This window comes from Penicillium chrysogenum, assembly GCF_028827035.1.
Source record: "Penicillium chrysogenum strain IBT 35668 chromosome Unknown utg000004l_segment0_segment0, whole genome shotgun sequence".
Lineage (NCBI taxonomy): Eukaryota > Fungi > Ascomycota > Eurotiomycetes > Eurotiales > Aspergillaceae > Penicillium > Penicillium chrysogenum.
In genome coordinates, this window is record NW_026622752.1 from 2,081,953 (window position 1) to 2,096,805 (window position 14,853).

The 14,853-nt window shown below is 51.4% G+C and overlaps 6 protein-coding genes across 6 annotated transcripts; 5 read left to right on the plus strand and 1 right to left on the minus strand.

Moving 5' to 3' along the window:
* Positions 1 to 443: 443 nt before the first annotated feature.
* On the plus strand, positions 444 to 1,827 carry N7489_006728 (OSBP family protein; the record flags this gene model as incomplete). Its single annotated transcript, XM_056712478.1, has 4 exons — positions 444 to 479; positions 550 to 875; positions 927 to 981; positions 1,045 to 1,827. 4 exons carry the CDS (start codon positions 444 to 446, stop codon positions 1,825 to 1,827), a joined length of 1,200 nt encoding a protein of 399 aa, XP_056566193.1.
* Positions 1,828 to 2,877: 1,050 nt separating this feature from the next.
* Positions 2,878 to 5,575, minus strand: N7489_006729 (putative RNAPII degradation factor Def1; the record flags this gene model as incomplete). The annotated part of the gene is made up of 5 exons (XM_056712479.1): positions 2,878 to 3,066; positions 3,128 to 3,560; positions 3,607 to 4,120; positions 4,224 to 5,201; positions 5,287 to 5,575. The coding sequence occupies 5 exons, from the start codon at positions 5,573 to 5,575 to the stop codon at positions 2,878 to 2,880; spliced, it is 2,403 nt and encodes an 800-aa protein (XP_056566194.1).
* Positions 5,576 to 6,199: 624 nt separating this feature from the next.
* On the plus strand, positions 6,200 to 7,414 carry N7489_006730 (uncharacterized protein; the record flags this gene model as incomplete). Its single annotated transcript, XM_056712480.1, has 1 exon — positions 6,200 to 7,414. One exon carries the CDS (start codon positions 6,200 to 6,202, stop codon positions 7,412 to 7,414), a length of 1,215 nt encoding a protein of 404 aa, XP_056566195.1.
* Positions 7,415 to 8,386: 972 nt separating this feature from the next.
* Positions 8,387 to 9,152, plus strand: N7489_006731 (uncharacterized protein; the record flags this gene model as incomplete). Its single annotated transcript, XM_056712481.1, has 2 exons — positions 8,387 to 8,429; positions 8,593 to 9,152. 2 exons carry the CDS (start codon positions 8,387 to 8,389, stop codon positions 9,150 to 9,152), a joined length of 603 nt encoding a protein of 200 aa, XP_056566196.1.
* Positions 9,153 to 9,720: 568 nt separating this feature from the next.
* Positions 9,721 to 11,394, plus strand: lys1 (saccharopine dehydrogenase (NAD+, L-lysine-forming); the record flags this gene model as incomplete). The annotated part of the gene is made up of 10 exons (XM_056712482.1): positions 9,721 to 9,781; positions 9,842 to 9,922; positions 10,000 to 10,016; positions 10,074 to 10,314; positions 10,380 to 10,406; positions 10,461 to 10,633; positions 10,687 to 10,783; positions 10,848 to 10,922; positions 10,986 to 11,058; positions 11,112 to 11,394. 10 exons carry the CDS (start codon positions 9,721 to 9,723, stop codon positions 11,392 to 11,394), a joined length of 1,128 nt encoding a protein of 375 aa, XP_056566197.1.
* Positions 11,395 to 12,445: 1,051 nt separating this feature from the next.
* N7489_006733 (putative ubiquitin C-terminal hydrolase) lies at positions 12,446 to 14,305 on the plus strand (the record flags this gene model as incomplete). Its single annotated transcript, XM_056712483.1, has 1 exon — positions 12,446 to 14,305. One exon carries the CDS (start codon positions 12,446 to 12,448, stop codon positions 14,303 to 14,305), a length of 1,860 nt encoding a protein of 619 aa, XP_056566198.1.
* Between the last annotated feature and the right edge of the window lie 548 nt (positions 14,306 to 14,853).

Consider the following 14,853-nt stretch of genomic DNA (forward strand, 5'->3'; position numbering starts at 1 on the left):
AGTGTGGCCCCGCGTTCATGGAAGATAAATAAAGATGTAAACCGTTTTCTCATCTTCCAAGGTTACATATGTATCAATTAGGAAGATATGCCTGGATCCTATCTGCGATAGTTATCAAGTACTCCGTAACTATAGACTCCCATATTCTAGCCTAGCACTGGCCTTGGTGAGAAATGGTCAGAGTCTTTCATATGTTGAAAAAGATGCCAGCCTACATCTCAATGCATCAATGCATCAATCCACTTTTTATAGTGAATCTCTTTCCAAAGGAGCATCTGGAAGACTACCCAATCTGGTGTGGCCGTTCCCGACACTGCCCCTGCCCATGACGTTATCCGCTTCTGACCGCCAACGACCAACTTCGTCCCTCCACCTCCCCCACTCCTTGCTGTTATCTTGGAGATTTCGAGTCCAATCCGATTTAAGAATTCATTCTTATAAATATGTCCCCTCAGAGCCAAGTCCCCCCAGTAGCAAGGGTTCATGGACAAGTTTCCTAAAGGCACGCAGGCTCGTTTGTTTGAGTATACTTGGCTAACAAATTTCTAGTCGATCGCCTCCTTTAACGGTGATCTATCCTCGTTGACTGCTCCTCCCTTCATCCTATCTACTACCTCCCTCACCGAGTACTCCGCCTACTGGGCTGAACACCCTGCCCTTTTCGTGGCACCAGCTAAGGAGGCCGATCCCGAGAAGCGTGCTCTCCTGGTCCTCAAGTGGTTCCTCAGCACACTACACCAGCAATACTGCAGCCGTAGTGAGAAACTCGGTAGTGAGAAGAAGCCTTTGAACCCGTTCCTGGGAGAGCTGTTTATCGGTAAATGGGCGGGTGACGCGGAAGTGGGGGAGACTGCATTGGTCAGTGAACAAGTCAGGTACGCGAGGCTACTTCTGTATGGAACTACAGCCCTCTGATGAAATCACAGCCACCATCCCCCGGCCACAGCCTACGCGATCCGCAACGAGAAGAACGGTGTTGAGGTGAGTGGATAAAGATTCTCCCGAATCCTCGAGGGGTGCCAGTAACTGACAATACAACCACAGCTGCAAGGATATAACGCGCAGAAGGCCTCTTTCTCTAGCACTATCCTCGTGAAGCAAATTGGCCATGCGCTGTACTCACTCACCCCGCCCGGATCCAACGAGAAGGAGCAATACCTCATCACGCTACCTAGCCTACACATCGAATCGCTGATCTATGGCTCGCCCTTCGTCGAGCTGGAGAAGTCAACCAAGATTGTCAGCAGCACCGGCTATGTCGCCAAGATTGACTATTCTGGCAAGGGCTGGCTGAGCGGCAAGAAGAACACCTTCACCGCGAGCTTGTTCAAGGAGAGCGAGGGCGAGAAGAAGCCCCTTTACACCGTGGAGGGCCAGTGGTCGGATAAGTTCTCTATCAAGGACGCCCGCACCAAGGACGTCGTCGACACCTGGAACTCCAAGGAGAACCCCGTCACTCCGCTCACCCTGGCTCCCCTCGATCAACAGGATCTGTACGAGAGCCGACGTGCCTGGAGCGACGTGGCCGCCAACATCCAGAAGGGAGACATGGATGCCGTTTCCGGATACAAGTCGCGCATTGAGACCGCTCAGCGTGAACAGCGCCGCATTGAGAAGGAGGAAGGCCGCGAGTGGGAGCGCCGTTTCTTCAACCGTATTGAGGAGAGTGCCGAGGACGCCCAGATTCAGCGTCTTGCTAAATCGGCCGATCTTGCTTTCGAGACCGATAAGACTGGCGGTATCTGGCGCTTCGATGCTCAGAAGGCTGCTGGCGCTCAGCCGCCTTACCACAAGGTTGGCGGCGAGGGTCTTGGCCTCACTGAGTAGATTATTGCTGGGCTTGGCCACTTTTCTTTTGCCAGTCTGAATTTGTATTGGGGCCTTGCTTGCACCACATAGAGTTGACCTTTTTGGATTCCTATTCTGCACCGTGCCATGTTGCATTCCGATTGTATATAGTTCCCGGTCCAGGTTGAAGTCGAAGCCGTGCACTTGCTTATATGCTTGGACTTGGCCGCTCAACCTTTCCATCTAATGATATGGTATTTCAATTATATTGATGGTTTACTTGCACCTTTGAACTTAGCCCAAGTATGTCGGGGCTGGATGCTACATACATATGTAAGTAACGAATGTCTAGCACTCAATGTTGTGTCTACGAGTGGGCTACAATGTAAATACTAGAGCAGTCCCCATATATGGGTGCCATGCTTGATCGTACAGGACATACATGATTCATCACACTTTTAGCCCAGAACGCAACTGAGCATTGGATCTACCTCTACCAGACCCATTCAGCCATACATCATAATCATCGACCGATATTGCACATGGTGAGGCACAAAGACGGAACAACATAGGAAGGGAGAAGTAGGTAGTGAAAAAAAAAGAAGAAAAGAAAACTGGAAAACCGTCCGCGGAAACAAGTGACACACCGGACCCAGATAGACACCGACTACCTAGGTAGGTTAAGAGCGAGAAAACAAAAAGAAAAACAGAGAAACCTAGAGAGGAATTGGTGAATTTAATACAGAGACCGCATCAGATGGGAGCAGTGGTAGCAAAGAAGAGCAAGACGGCTGAGCATAAGAGCAAGGAAACAAGAAAACAAAAACATCAAGAAGACAATCCCCCAAAGTAAAGAAAACCAGCCAAGCTCCCCAAAAAAAGAGAAGTAGAGATTACACAGATGTTGAGGAGAGAAAGATGAAGAGAAATTGTGTGGCTTTTGTTTGTCCTTGACAAGACGCAAGAGGTTTCTTTCCCTGAAAGTGGACAAAAAAAGCCAAACCCCCTTTTTTCAAATCATCCGCAAATGCAACGCCATATGTGTTTGGTGGGTCATTATGTCTCCCCTTCGTTTCTTTTTATCTTTTTTCAGTGGCCGTAGTTGCCACCCCAGCCACCGCGGCCAGAGTTTCCATAGTAGTTGCCGAAGCCTCCACCATAGTTGTTACCGTAGCCAGAGGCCTGGGTGGCCGCGCCCTGGTGACCGAGTCCACCAAGTCCACCGTACTGGGGGTTCAGCTGAGGGTAGCTGCCAAAGGTCTGCTGACCTTGCTGACCCTGGAGCGGGGGAAGACCAGTCTGTGCCTGGGGCTGACCGGGGACGCTGTTGGTAGCAGACCCCGGACGGTTCTGGGCGAGAGAGGGGGCTGGGACCACCGGCCTTAGGGGCTTCAAAGCCCTTGGTCTCATCGGTGGTAACGGGGGGCTGTCCGGCGATAGGAGGGTTTTGGCCAAAGCTGCCCTGGGAACGGCTGAAAACATCCGACATCCCAGTACCGAAGGCATTGGCGCCAGTAGCAGACTGGTTGTCGGACTGCTGGGCAGAGCCAGTGCGGCCGTAGACTGAGTCACGGCTAGGCATAGCCTGGCTGAAGCTACCGGTGTTTGCGGGAGAAGAGGATTGCTGGTCATAAGAGAAAGCACCGTGGGGCTGGCCGTACATGCCACCCTTACCAGCATAGGGACCGTACTGGCTACCATAGCCGTATTGCTGGTTATGCTGCTGTTGCTGCTGCATGTAGTGATCCTCATACCGGCGAGCATCATCGTACCTGGGGCGGTTACCGCCACCGTACTGCTGCTGTTGCTGCTGCTGACCCATCTGGTTCATGTAAGAAGCGTAGTGGGGGGTTGGTGTAGTAGTTAGGGTATTGGTAGCCATAGGCGTGCTGCTGCGCACTTTGGCCAGGCATATGCTGAGCAGCGGGGGTCTGCTGAGTGACGCCGGGAATAGTGGGGTTGGGAGTGTTGTGACCGCTGTTGGTGGCGTCAACAGGGACGTAGCGGTTGGGAGGCTGCGTGGTAGGAATCTGAGCCTGAACCTCAGCACCAGAGACGCCAAACCCAGCTCCGGCGCGGGGACCGGTTGGGGCATCCTGGGACTGGCCGTAAGAGGCATAGGAGGCGTAGTAGGGGAAACGCTGCTGCTCGGCAGCATAGAAAGGAGAGTATTCGCTGCCGGTGGTGGCAGTGGGCTGAGCAGGGGCCTGGTTGGCAAATGGCTCTGGGATCTGCGGCTGCGGCTGGCTCACCTGTTGAGTGAAGGGATCGAATGGCTTCTGCTGGGGCTCAGAGTAACGAGCAAAGTCGGTAAAAGAGTCGGCGGAAGCACCTTGGGGAACCGGAGGCAAACCAGGAGCAGGACGGCCAGCGGCACCAGACTCCATCGAGTGCGGTGCCTGGGTCGCGGGTGGAAGAGAGGCACGGGGAGCTACGGGCGAGTGCTGAGGGGGGCTGGGCGCGGGTCTCCGCCTCCTCGCGGTTCTCATCAATATCGATAGCATCACCGTTCAGTCCCATGCTACCGAACTGAACGGCAGCACGGTCCACTGCATGGTTGCCGGGCATAACCACAGCCTGCTGCTGTTCCATCACGCGGCGTTGCAGACCTGGGGTACGGCCCTGCTTAGTAGCGCTGGGTGGGTAAGCAGACGAGGGGAAGCGAGAGGGAGTAGCAGTGGCTGCGGCCACAGCGGCGGGGTCGACACCACTGCCAATGGTGCTTGCGGCGGTGGCGGTGGGAGCAGGAGCAGATGCATCGGGAACTTGTTCGAGGTTCGTCTCGGTCAAATTTCCCTTAGGAGGGTTAACAGTGGTAGTCGGAATGGCAGGGATGACGGGATGGGTGGGCTTGGCGACGGGTGTCTTCTGGGAGGTAGCGGGCGCAGTCTCAGGTTCAGGAGCGGGAGCGGGGGCGGGGGGAGATGGCTCGGCGACAGGTTCGGCGGGCTTCTCGGCGACGGGAACAGGGGGAGCGGCTTGGGGCTTCTTTTGCACAGGAGGAGCGGGGGGTTTAGCAAAAAGACTCGCCCATCCCTTCTTTGTGCCCTCAGGAATCACACTGCTCTTAGGCTCGGTTGACTCCCATTCGCCTTCAGCTGTAGCGTCTCCAACTTTCTCCTCTGCCTTGGGCGTAGCCCAATCGGACGTGGTAGCAGGTATAGCAGTAGGCGCCGAAGTCTCTACAGCAGTGGATGCGCGAGTTCCATTTGTAACCGCTCCTGCACGGCCTCCGCGACCGCCACGGCCCCGGTCTGCGCGAACACGTCCACGACCCTCTATTCCACCGCGACCACGGGTCCCACGAGTGGAAGGTGTAGTTGTCTCGGTCGAGGCACTCGGGGCCTCCTTGGGCTTAGGGCGAGTTCGGTCTGTGGTCTTCTTCTTGACCTCACCCCACTGAGATACATTACCTGCAAAGCCGGTCAGTCAAGGTGCTCGAATCACAGGTTTCGACTGTTTTCGGGTCAGGAATATTGGGGTTGACGGGAACTCGACCTTCACTGATGCGCTCAATTGCCTCCAAGAGCTCGCCGTTCGAGTCTTCTAGTGCAAACACCAGATCTTCGTCCTTCCAGTCTGGGAACATTTCCTTAAGAGTTGGGAGAGTGTCGGAGTACTTCTTCTTCATCTGTCCAATTTCGCCCTCTTCAAAAGATGAGATGTCTGAGTTGTCATTTGCAGATCTGTTTCCACCGCGACCACCTCTGGAGCTGAAACCGCCACGGCCACCACGGGCGGATACTCTACCCCGCGAGGCGGAGGACCGGTTCTGAATATCGGACATGTTGATTGATGAAGATGTGTGAGATGGAGAAGTATTGAGAAAGGAAGGAGGTCACGATTCGCAAGGAAAGGCTATTGAAATGGAGCACCCTCGCAGAAGAGGAACAGCACCAGAACCACAGGCACAGGGGCCAGAAGAGACGGAAGAAAGAGGTAAAATCAAAGGGATTAATTGGGGGAGAGAGAGAATGCGTTAGGAGATGACAAGATTGAAGAAAGGATCAAAAGCTAACGGGATCTGAGTTGCTTCCCTCCAAGTCTTGGCGTTGCCTGGCTTTTAGCGAGTGGCGCTTATTGGGTACTGGGGGGAGATTTACAGTAACAAAGGGATCTTTTACTTTTCTTTACATATATTTAAAGTATTCTGATTCAGTATAAATTATATTAGACTTGCATTTATAGATATAGATTTTTATTATATTCCACTAATTGAATGGAAATAATTTTTTCATAAAATGTTGCATCTCAGTGTGCTCTAGTTTCTTCGACTCGTCATTCACCTTTTTCCGCCCTTTGGAAGGGAGAAGGCTTGTTTCACCGCCCTCGTCGATCACTCCCTCTTCACCTTCATGCATCAACATACAACCTTGGAACATATTGAGAACTTTTGAGACTCCTCACCATCATGAAGGGTACATCCATCTTCCAGTTCAAGTCCTGGCCTAAAATCCACCAACCCTTGCCTCGTACTCCACGAGAGTCGCAGCAATTGTTAAATGCCCTCACATCTTCCTTTCGTCGCCAACTAGATGGGGCTTATCCCGCATCAGGCAACAACCATGGCCGACCCATCTCCAACCCTGAATCTTCAGCGCATGCAACCGATCAGCATTTGCAGAATATCCTCGATAATCCTCTTTTCCGTATCATTCCGACCAGAACCATCTCACAAGAACCCACCACATTGCAAAGCATCGAGGGCCAACGACGACTAGCCGAAGAACCCATGGCAGTATTTGATCAAATGGCTGCAGCTGGCTCAGTCACTACTCTCACAATCAATGATTGTCTGAAGTCTCAGCTTCTTCTCTCCAGATCCCCGGCCGATATGAGTGCATCTCGGGCGGCATCGAGAATCGTTGATTGGTATTGGGCATCAGATGGAACAACGAGACAAATGCTTCTGCGTTTGCGGTCAGTGACTACATCATTGACCAAGTTCATAGTGGCAGAGGGATTGCACGGTACTATCATGAAGTGGTTGCAGATGCTCATGAGCCATGACCTAGGTAGTCAGAATGGCCGAATGACTGAAGGGCTGGCGCGGCAGACCTTCAATCACCTCCTCATTGATTTTATAGATGCAGAAGCCTGCTTTGGAAATGGCTTCGGCTCAGCTATGGCACATTATCTGAGTGTATGTCAGATGCATTTCCGAAGTGCTTCTTCCCATAAGTCAAGGAAACCGATGCTGCTAGCTGCTGGCGCTCACCTGAGCCGTATGGCCATGGAGCACAAACCATCGGGTGAGCAGGTATCAACATTAGTGTATGACCAGTTCAGGGATACAGTTTCTGTGCTATCTCCTCGGTCCTTACTGGTAGCATCTGTGGCTGTCTGTCACCCGACAAATCCTGATCCACGTCCATTCCTCCAATTCGTGGAGAACCTCTCACCGAGCAAATTTCAGTCTTGGAATGAAACTAGGCGTGATGCTTTCTTCGAGATTGGTTCGGAGGCTCTTCGTGTCCTGGTCGACCGGAAGAGGTTCCGTGATATCTCCCGGCTGGAGCAACATATTTCAGAACTCCTACCGGAGCCAGCAACTCCAGTCGCTGAGAAGTCACGCACATCGTCTGAAGATGAACATCTCGGTCGTTTGAACTGGAGCTTTACATGATCTTCTGGTCTCAAGCTATTATAAACAATCACTCTACTCTCGCACAAAGCTAGGGTGTGTGAAGAGCATCCAAGCCAACACCAACACGCCAGAGGCAGACACATTTATCTGTCTTTTCAACCATAAGACGATCACAGGCGGGACTACTGCAGTCATGTCGGCACACTGCTAGGATATGATTCTCCTCTTTGTGTACTATCACACAATTGGACTTCCCAGCCTGTTCAACAAGCCTTCATGTTCCGAATCATCACACAAAGGGAATCCCCTACTGCTACTCCACTGTGAGTTAGAGCATCACTTTCTTAGTGGTCGCACATACATTGCTTGTCGAATTATAAAGGATTCGGGTCGCCGGATGACTTGGTTAAACCGGCATTATTGGAGGTGTGTGATGCACTTGAATACTTTCAATTATCCTCAAACTTGCCTCTTCATTGTACCAAATATACGAAACCCTCCTCTTTCTGACATATATATACAACCCATTGTCAATAATAGCCCAGCCAGTTTCCTAGGCAAGCCGTTCAGGCTCAATGAAAAATAACAACCTAAACATTTTATACTCCCGAGGCCGATCTCCTAGCTAATGATAAGATTTATAGCCTTTGTGCTCAGCTACTAACACTGGACAGAGTTATGCTGCTCACAGTTGCCTCTTGTGGAGAACATTGCGTGCCAATTGTAATGCTGGAGCTGTTGAGGCTGTGTGACAGAATGCCGTGGAGGGTCAAGAGGGCTGGAGCGGCGAATCAGCCGGGGTAGCGTCTCCAGTGCCCTCAAATACGTCACCGCGCGACCTCACCTCACGCTTTACCCCCCAAAATAACCGACTCCTCTTTGCTTCTTTTTTCCCTCGTACAAATCTACCTGAGCAAGAATTGCAGTCGCATTGCTTTTGCTAATACCCTCCCATTCAATCTTTGCCATTTTACAACACGCTGCCCCTGCGTCTGACATCATCGATCCACAATGGCTACTGAAGGAGCCCCCATGCAGAACAATGCAGCTTCAGGTATGTGGTTTGTCTGCAAATGTGATACTGCGGGATCCTAGGAGTAATTGGTCGAAGTGTCCCAATTATTTTCCCAAATAAAAAAATGGTTGCAGGACGGTGTTTCTTTGCTTAACTTGTAAAATGCCTAGCTGCACGCCAGACGCTGACCAAAGGGATATAGCAGTTCGGGATACTGCCCAGCTAGTCAGAGAACACTCGCATGCATTCCAGAACAGATTAAATACAACTCAAACGGATAGCCCACCTATTCCTGAGGCAGAAAGGTCCGATATAGACACCGATCAGCCGAAGGCAGATGCAGGGCTTGAGGCACGCGAGCCCGCTCCAGAAACTGAGCCACCTGCCACAGAGCCCGCAGGGTCTGCTCAGGGCAGTATACCCGTTGCCCGCAAGTCGCAGATTCCAGTAGGGCCTAAAGGTGAAATAGTGGCGGGCGACAAACGTGTCATTGACTCAACTGTGACGCCCACTCCGGCCCAGCCTGAGGACGAGCAACGAACGATTGAACCGTCGGATGAGCCTAATACCAAGAAGCTGAAAACAGAAGACAAGCCTGTCACAGATTCCAATGGCACCGCTGCTGCTCCCTCCAACACAGGCAACGGAGGACAGAAGAAGGCTAGTCGGTCCAAGAAGGAGAAGATCAAGGATGTCGTGAACAAGGTTATCCCGGGAGATGGCATTGGTAGCCGGACTCGCAGCCGGACCAAGGGTTCTTAAATAGGCCGCGGCCACTATATTTGCAGGTTTGCTATGTTACTGCCATACCATCATGTTTGCTCCAACTTGGAATCGTGTCTATTCATACCCGGAACTTCCTATGGTTGTGGCTGTACAGGCGTTGCAATAAGAGAATATCTTTCCCTGGCCCAAATTTGGACTGGAAAGATTTAAATCCAGAACCGCAGAAGTTCCACGTAGTATATTCGTGATTTTGTACAACGGTTTAAGAAAAGAGACTGTTTGTACTCCCCTACTAGTATGTGGTAGGCATCTGCGCTGCCCTATCAATCCTTACCTAGGTACTCTAGAATGCATCCTTATGTAAGAGACCTTTTCCCTTAGATGACATTAGGTAGACACTCCATGGATGAACCCACGGCGGAGGTTTGACTACCTTTGACTTTCAGGGCCGATAATCGGGGCTGACTCATTTCTCGGAGCGGAATAACCATTTCCATCCCCGCTTATCACTGGGAAAGTCTGTGTCATTATTGGTGATAGAGCAATTAATATTTGTTTGATTTCTTTTTCCTTCTTCATCATATTCTAATTCTCTACTTTCAAAATGGCTGGACAAAAGATTTGGCTGCGCGCTGAGACCAAGCCCGCTGAGGCGCGGTCTGCCTGTGAGTAGCTTCAGCCCACCTACAAATGGCGGGGAAGCAATTGACTAATACACCATCTAGTGACCCCAACTACCTGCAAGGCATTGATTGACGCTGGATATGATGTGACTGTCGAGCGGTCAACTCAGCGCATCTTTGATGGTATGTCCGATTTCCCATATCCCCCATACTCCCCCGATCCCTTACTGTTGGACTCAATGACTAATTCCGCTCTATAGATGAGGAATTCTCCAAGGTATGATTCATTCAGTAATATAGGTCGAACCCTCCCTAATATGATCAATTGTTACAGATCGGTGCACCTTTGGTCGAAGAGGGCTCTTGGGTTCAGGATGCGCCTAAGGATGCCGTCATTCTGGGTCTCAAGGAGTTGCCGGAGGATGACTTCCCTCTGGAGCACGTCCACGTCACTTTCGCACACTGCTTCAAGCAGCAGGGCGGGTGGGAGAAAGTCCTTAGCCGTTGGCCTCGCGGCAAGGGCACATTGCTCGACCTGGAGTTCTTGACTGATGATTCCGGACGCCGAGTTGCTGGTAAGACTCATGTCGCAAAGTGTTCTGGTATTTGACCCAATTGACTAACTCCTTTTGTTTACTAGCCTTTGGATGGTCCGCCGGTTACGCAGGTATTTATATGTGAAGTTAGTTGCCGACACGATCAATACTAAGACGTGGAACAGGATCTGCTTTGGCTGTGAAGAACTGGGCTTGGCAATTGACGCACCCCAACGAGACCTTGCCTGGTGAAGTTCCCTATGCCAACCAAGACCGTCTGGTTGAGTCTGTTAAGGAGTCGCTCGAGGCTGGCAAGAAGGTCGCTGGCAGGTCACCTAAGATCCTTGTCATTGGAGCTGTGAGTCTTGCGCAGATCTACAGAAAACGATATACGTATTAACAATGCTATAGCTTGGACGCTGTGGCGGCGGTGCTGTGCAGCTGGCCAAGGATGTCGGTATCCCCGAGGCCAACATCATTCAGTGGGACATGGCAGAGACTGCACGAGGTGAGTCAATTGCTATCTCCAACCCCTTCAATCAAAATCTAAGCTAATAAATCAACGTCTGTAGGTGGTCCTTTCAAGGAAATCTCACATGAAGCGGATATCTTCGTGAACTGCATCTACCTCTCGGCTAAGATTCCACGTAAATTTATACCTACATGCTCTGGTCTCGATTCAATTGGCTGATATTCTGGTTTTGCATTAGCCTTCGTGAACGTGGAGTCTCTCTCTGCCCCCAACCGAACCCTGTCTGTTATCTGCGACGTCAGCGCTGACACGTGAGTTTCCATATATGACCTATGCTAGCGAGCGCACAGCTAATTCTCAAAAGCTCCAACCCTTTGAACCCCATTCCTTTGTACGACATTACGACCACTTTTGATAAGCCGACAGTCCCCGTTTCTGGGCTGGAGGCTGGAGGCCCGCCTCTCAGCGTGATCAGCATTGATCACCTCCCGTCTCTCCTCCCCCGTGAGAGCTCTGAGATGTTCAGCGAGGCTCTCCTGCCTAGCCTTCTTACGCTTAATGACCGGGCCAACGCTCGGGTCTGGAAGCAGGCTGAGCAGCTCTTCGATGAGAAGGTTGCTACCCTGCCTAAGTCGCTTCAGGCCTAAACCGGTTGCGCTGGTAGGCGTCTATGCGGGGGATAAATTTACATTCTTAGGTGCATTTGATAGAAATAGTTCCAGATAAGGAATGGTACAAAAGTTGAAAGTTCAAACGTGAGACATGGTCCAGGGCTGGAGATATACCTACCTACATATGTACACATATGTAGGTATGTAGGTATGTATTATGGATCGTCCCATGTTCCTTCCTGGGACGGCGGTTGAAGCTCTGTAGTCTCTCTACATATATCAGTGTGACAAGCCAGTCAAGTTAAACAGGGCTGTTTAAAATGCTTATCTTCGATAAGATGTGTTTTTATTTTTATTTTCAATTTCCTTTGGGCCAATAATTCCATTCATTTTCCACGAAATTGCTTTTACATTGTCTAAAGTTTATATTCGTCTAAGACAAAAGCCATATTTTTGATAGATAGATATTCTAACATCCATGACATTCCTGACATTCCAAAACTTGTCTTCCAGAAAAGACATGGCTCGCTTTACCCCAGATTACATGGAACCGCGGTCAACCTCCTTATACGCGACCCCGGGGAAATGCGTAAGACGGATATCCGGAGAATCCGTCCCGGGGTCTAACCCACTACAACGGCGGGCTAAGAGGAATGCCTCATTGGATAAAATGAGAGTCTCACGCGAGAACGAACCCAGGAATGTGCTCATGCCCTTCATCTTTTGAGCCGGAGGATTGTGGAGTTTGCCCCGTTTGACTGTGGCTAACCTGATTTTCGGGCTCCGGACGAAAATGCTCATTGTTTCGTTTCTCCGCATAAATCGCATAGCGCTCCACTCTCACCCTTTCTCCCCTCTTCCCCGAAATTATTTGATTCTACACTCAAAATTGATCTGTTAGCTTTGCAACCTTGGAAGCTTGGGACTCTCTCACCCTGGGCTTCTCTTGTGATCAGTTCTGTTAGGACATTCAGCGCCCTTACCTACATCCGGGCTAATCCGAGAATGGGGTAATGAGATATAAGTCTGCCTGCTTCGACACCTACACGAACCGTCGAGCCTCCCTTCCTCTATACCACATCGCTTGATGCAAGAAAAGCCGACAACGGTCGCCGCCTATGCGGCCGGGGCCTCACTCGCTGCCGTTGCTCTGTTCTATGTCTTTGGGCCGAACTACACAATTGACGGAGATGAGTCAAACGACAGCAATCGCAAAAAGAGCATCGTGGGCCTGTCCAACCTGGCCAATGACTGCTTTATCAATTCGGTACTGCAGGCATTGGCCGGGTTGGGGGATCTGCGAGTCTACCTGATCCACGAGCTGCACCGGCGCGAGCTGGATGGACCGGAAATATACCATACACTGCCGAGCGAGGATGGACTTTCGCCGGCGCGGTCGGACAAGTTGCGGGAGTTGCAACAGGGGATAACCACACGGGCATTGAAGGAGATGTTGGACCGCTTGAACGAGCGTCCGATCTATAAAAAGACAATCTCGGCCCGTGACTTCATCCAGGCTCTGGAATACGCGTTTCGTACACGCATCAGCCGCAATCAGCAGGACGCGCAGGAATTCCTGCAGATTGTTCTCGAGCGACTTTGTGATGAGTACCATGCTGGTGCACGCGCGCGTCAACGAGCACTGGGTACCATGGGTGCAGCTGGTTCCAGCTCGGCGGGTGAAGAGGGCAGCGCACAAGAAAGCTCATCCGAGGTGGAGGTGCGCATCGATGATGGATCGGCCAACGGACTACCCGCCATCATTGACACGAAACTGAAGGAAATCGACCAAGAGTCCGGGTTCCCGTTCGAAGGCAAAATGGAGTCGCAGATCGAGTGCCAGTTCTGTCATTACCAATACAAGCCAAACCAGACGGCTTTCGTCAACTTGACACTACAGGTGCCGCAGAAGAGCTCGACTACGCTCAACTCGTGCTTCGACGGTCTCCTCAAGACTGAATATATCGAGGATTTCCGTTGCGACCGATGCCGCCTGCAGCATGCCGTGGAGACCAAGACCACCGAGCTAGCCCGTGCCCGAATACAGGGTGATCGAGATCGGTTGGAAAAGGAGATTTCACGCCTCCGCGAGGCTCTCGAGACGGACCCTGAGGCCGAGTTGGAGGGTATTGTATTCCCTCCGTCAGAGACCGCCCCAAAGCGCAGAATTGCGCGGCATATGCGCATCACGGCGTTCCCAAAGGTCATCGCCATCCACTTGTCGCGGTCGATCTTCGATCAAAGCAGTTCGAGCAAGAACGCGGCCAAGGTCTCATTCCCGGAGAGGCTCCCTTTGGGAAGCATCTTGAGCCAGAAATGGTACAAGCTACTTGCGATTGTCTGCCACAAAGGTAGCCACCATAGCGGGCACTACGAGTCCTTCCGGCGGAATCATATCTACCCGCCGTTCTCGACGCCCGAGGTCTTCAGTTCCTACGCGCAGAGTCGCACTGCTAGTCAGAGCCCCTCCGCGGCGCCAAGTCCCCGGATCGTACCACGCAGCAGCCCGGATGTCGAGGGCGACGCAAGCATTTCCAGAGCTGGCTCGTCAACCTCGCTATCTGGAGCTTCAGCTACCCAACTTACCCCTCCTCAACCACGGCCTACAACCTCTGGCTCGCGTCGTTCTTTCCAGAGCACCACCTCGCGTTCCTCCAAACAGGCGTTGTCGCCCGTCTCTGGTAGCGACAGTCCGACGACGGACCAGGGTCGCTGGAGTCCGGCTGCCCCGCGTCCCTCCCACAGCATACCCCGCCCTTCCCAGGATACCCCCACTGTCAGTTCGCGACTTCGGCGCCGTCGCAAACCGAACGATCGCTGGTGGCGCATCTCGGACGAGAAGATCAAGGAATGTAAGACCTCAGACGTGCTGGGCATGCAGAGGGAGGTCTACCTCTTGTTCTATGAGTTGGAGAAGCCTGATGCGAGCCCTACCATGGGACGTTGATAGCATAGTTTCATTTCTTCTTTTATTAGAGTCCAGTATATACATGTACCCGTATCCCCGTACTTCTGTACAGAGGGGAATGAAAATATTAAATCAAACCGAGGTGTTTTAGAACCGAACAGACAGAATGCCAGAGAAAGGAAGACGGAAAGGGAAAGGGGAAATAGTTACTTCCGATAAACGGCGCACATGATACAGATGATGTCACTTGACTTTCTGCATAACCCATCTTTTACCCCTCTTACCCCTCGACATATGCAGGAGTATACACTGATTCGACATGGGAAAATAAATTCAAGGAAAGTACAATAATAATTGAATATACAACTATCAGTAGTAGTATGAACCAGGTTGAATACTAAATATGACCCCATTAGCATACGAATAGTAATAGAAAATGGAAATGCAGCGAATGGCCTCGAAGTCCTCGGCCCCGCCACGAACAAAATACGGATTCCTCGGGCACCTTTTAAGGATCGGGGTGAAGTTATTCTATACCTAGGTAGCTTTCATAGATAATATAGCTGTTAGCTGTAATAGGTGTTTCT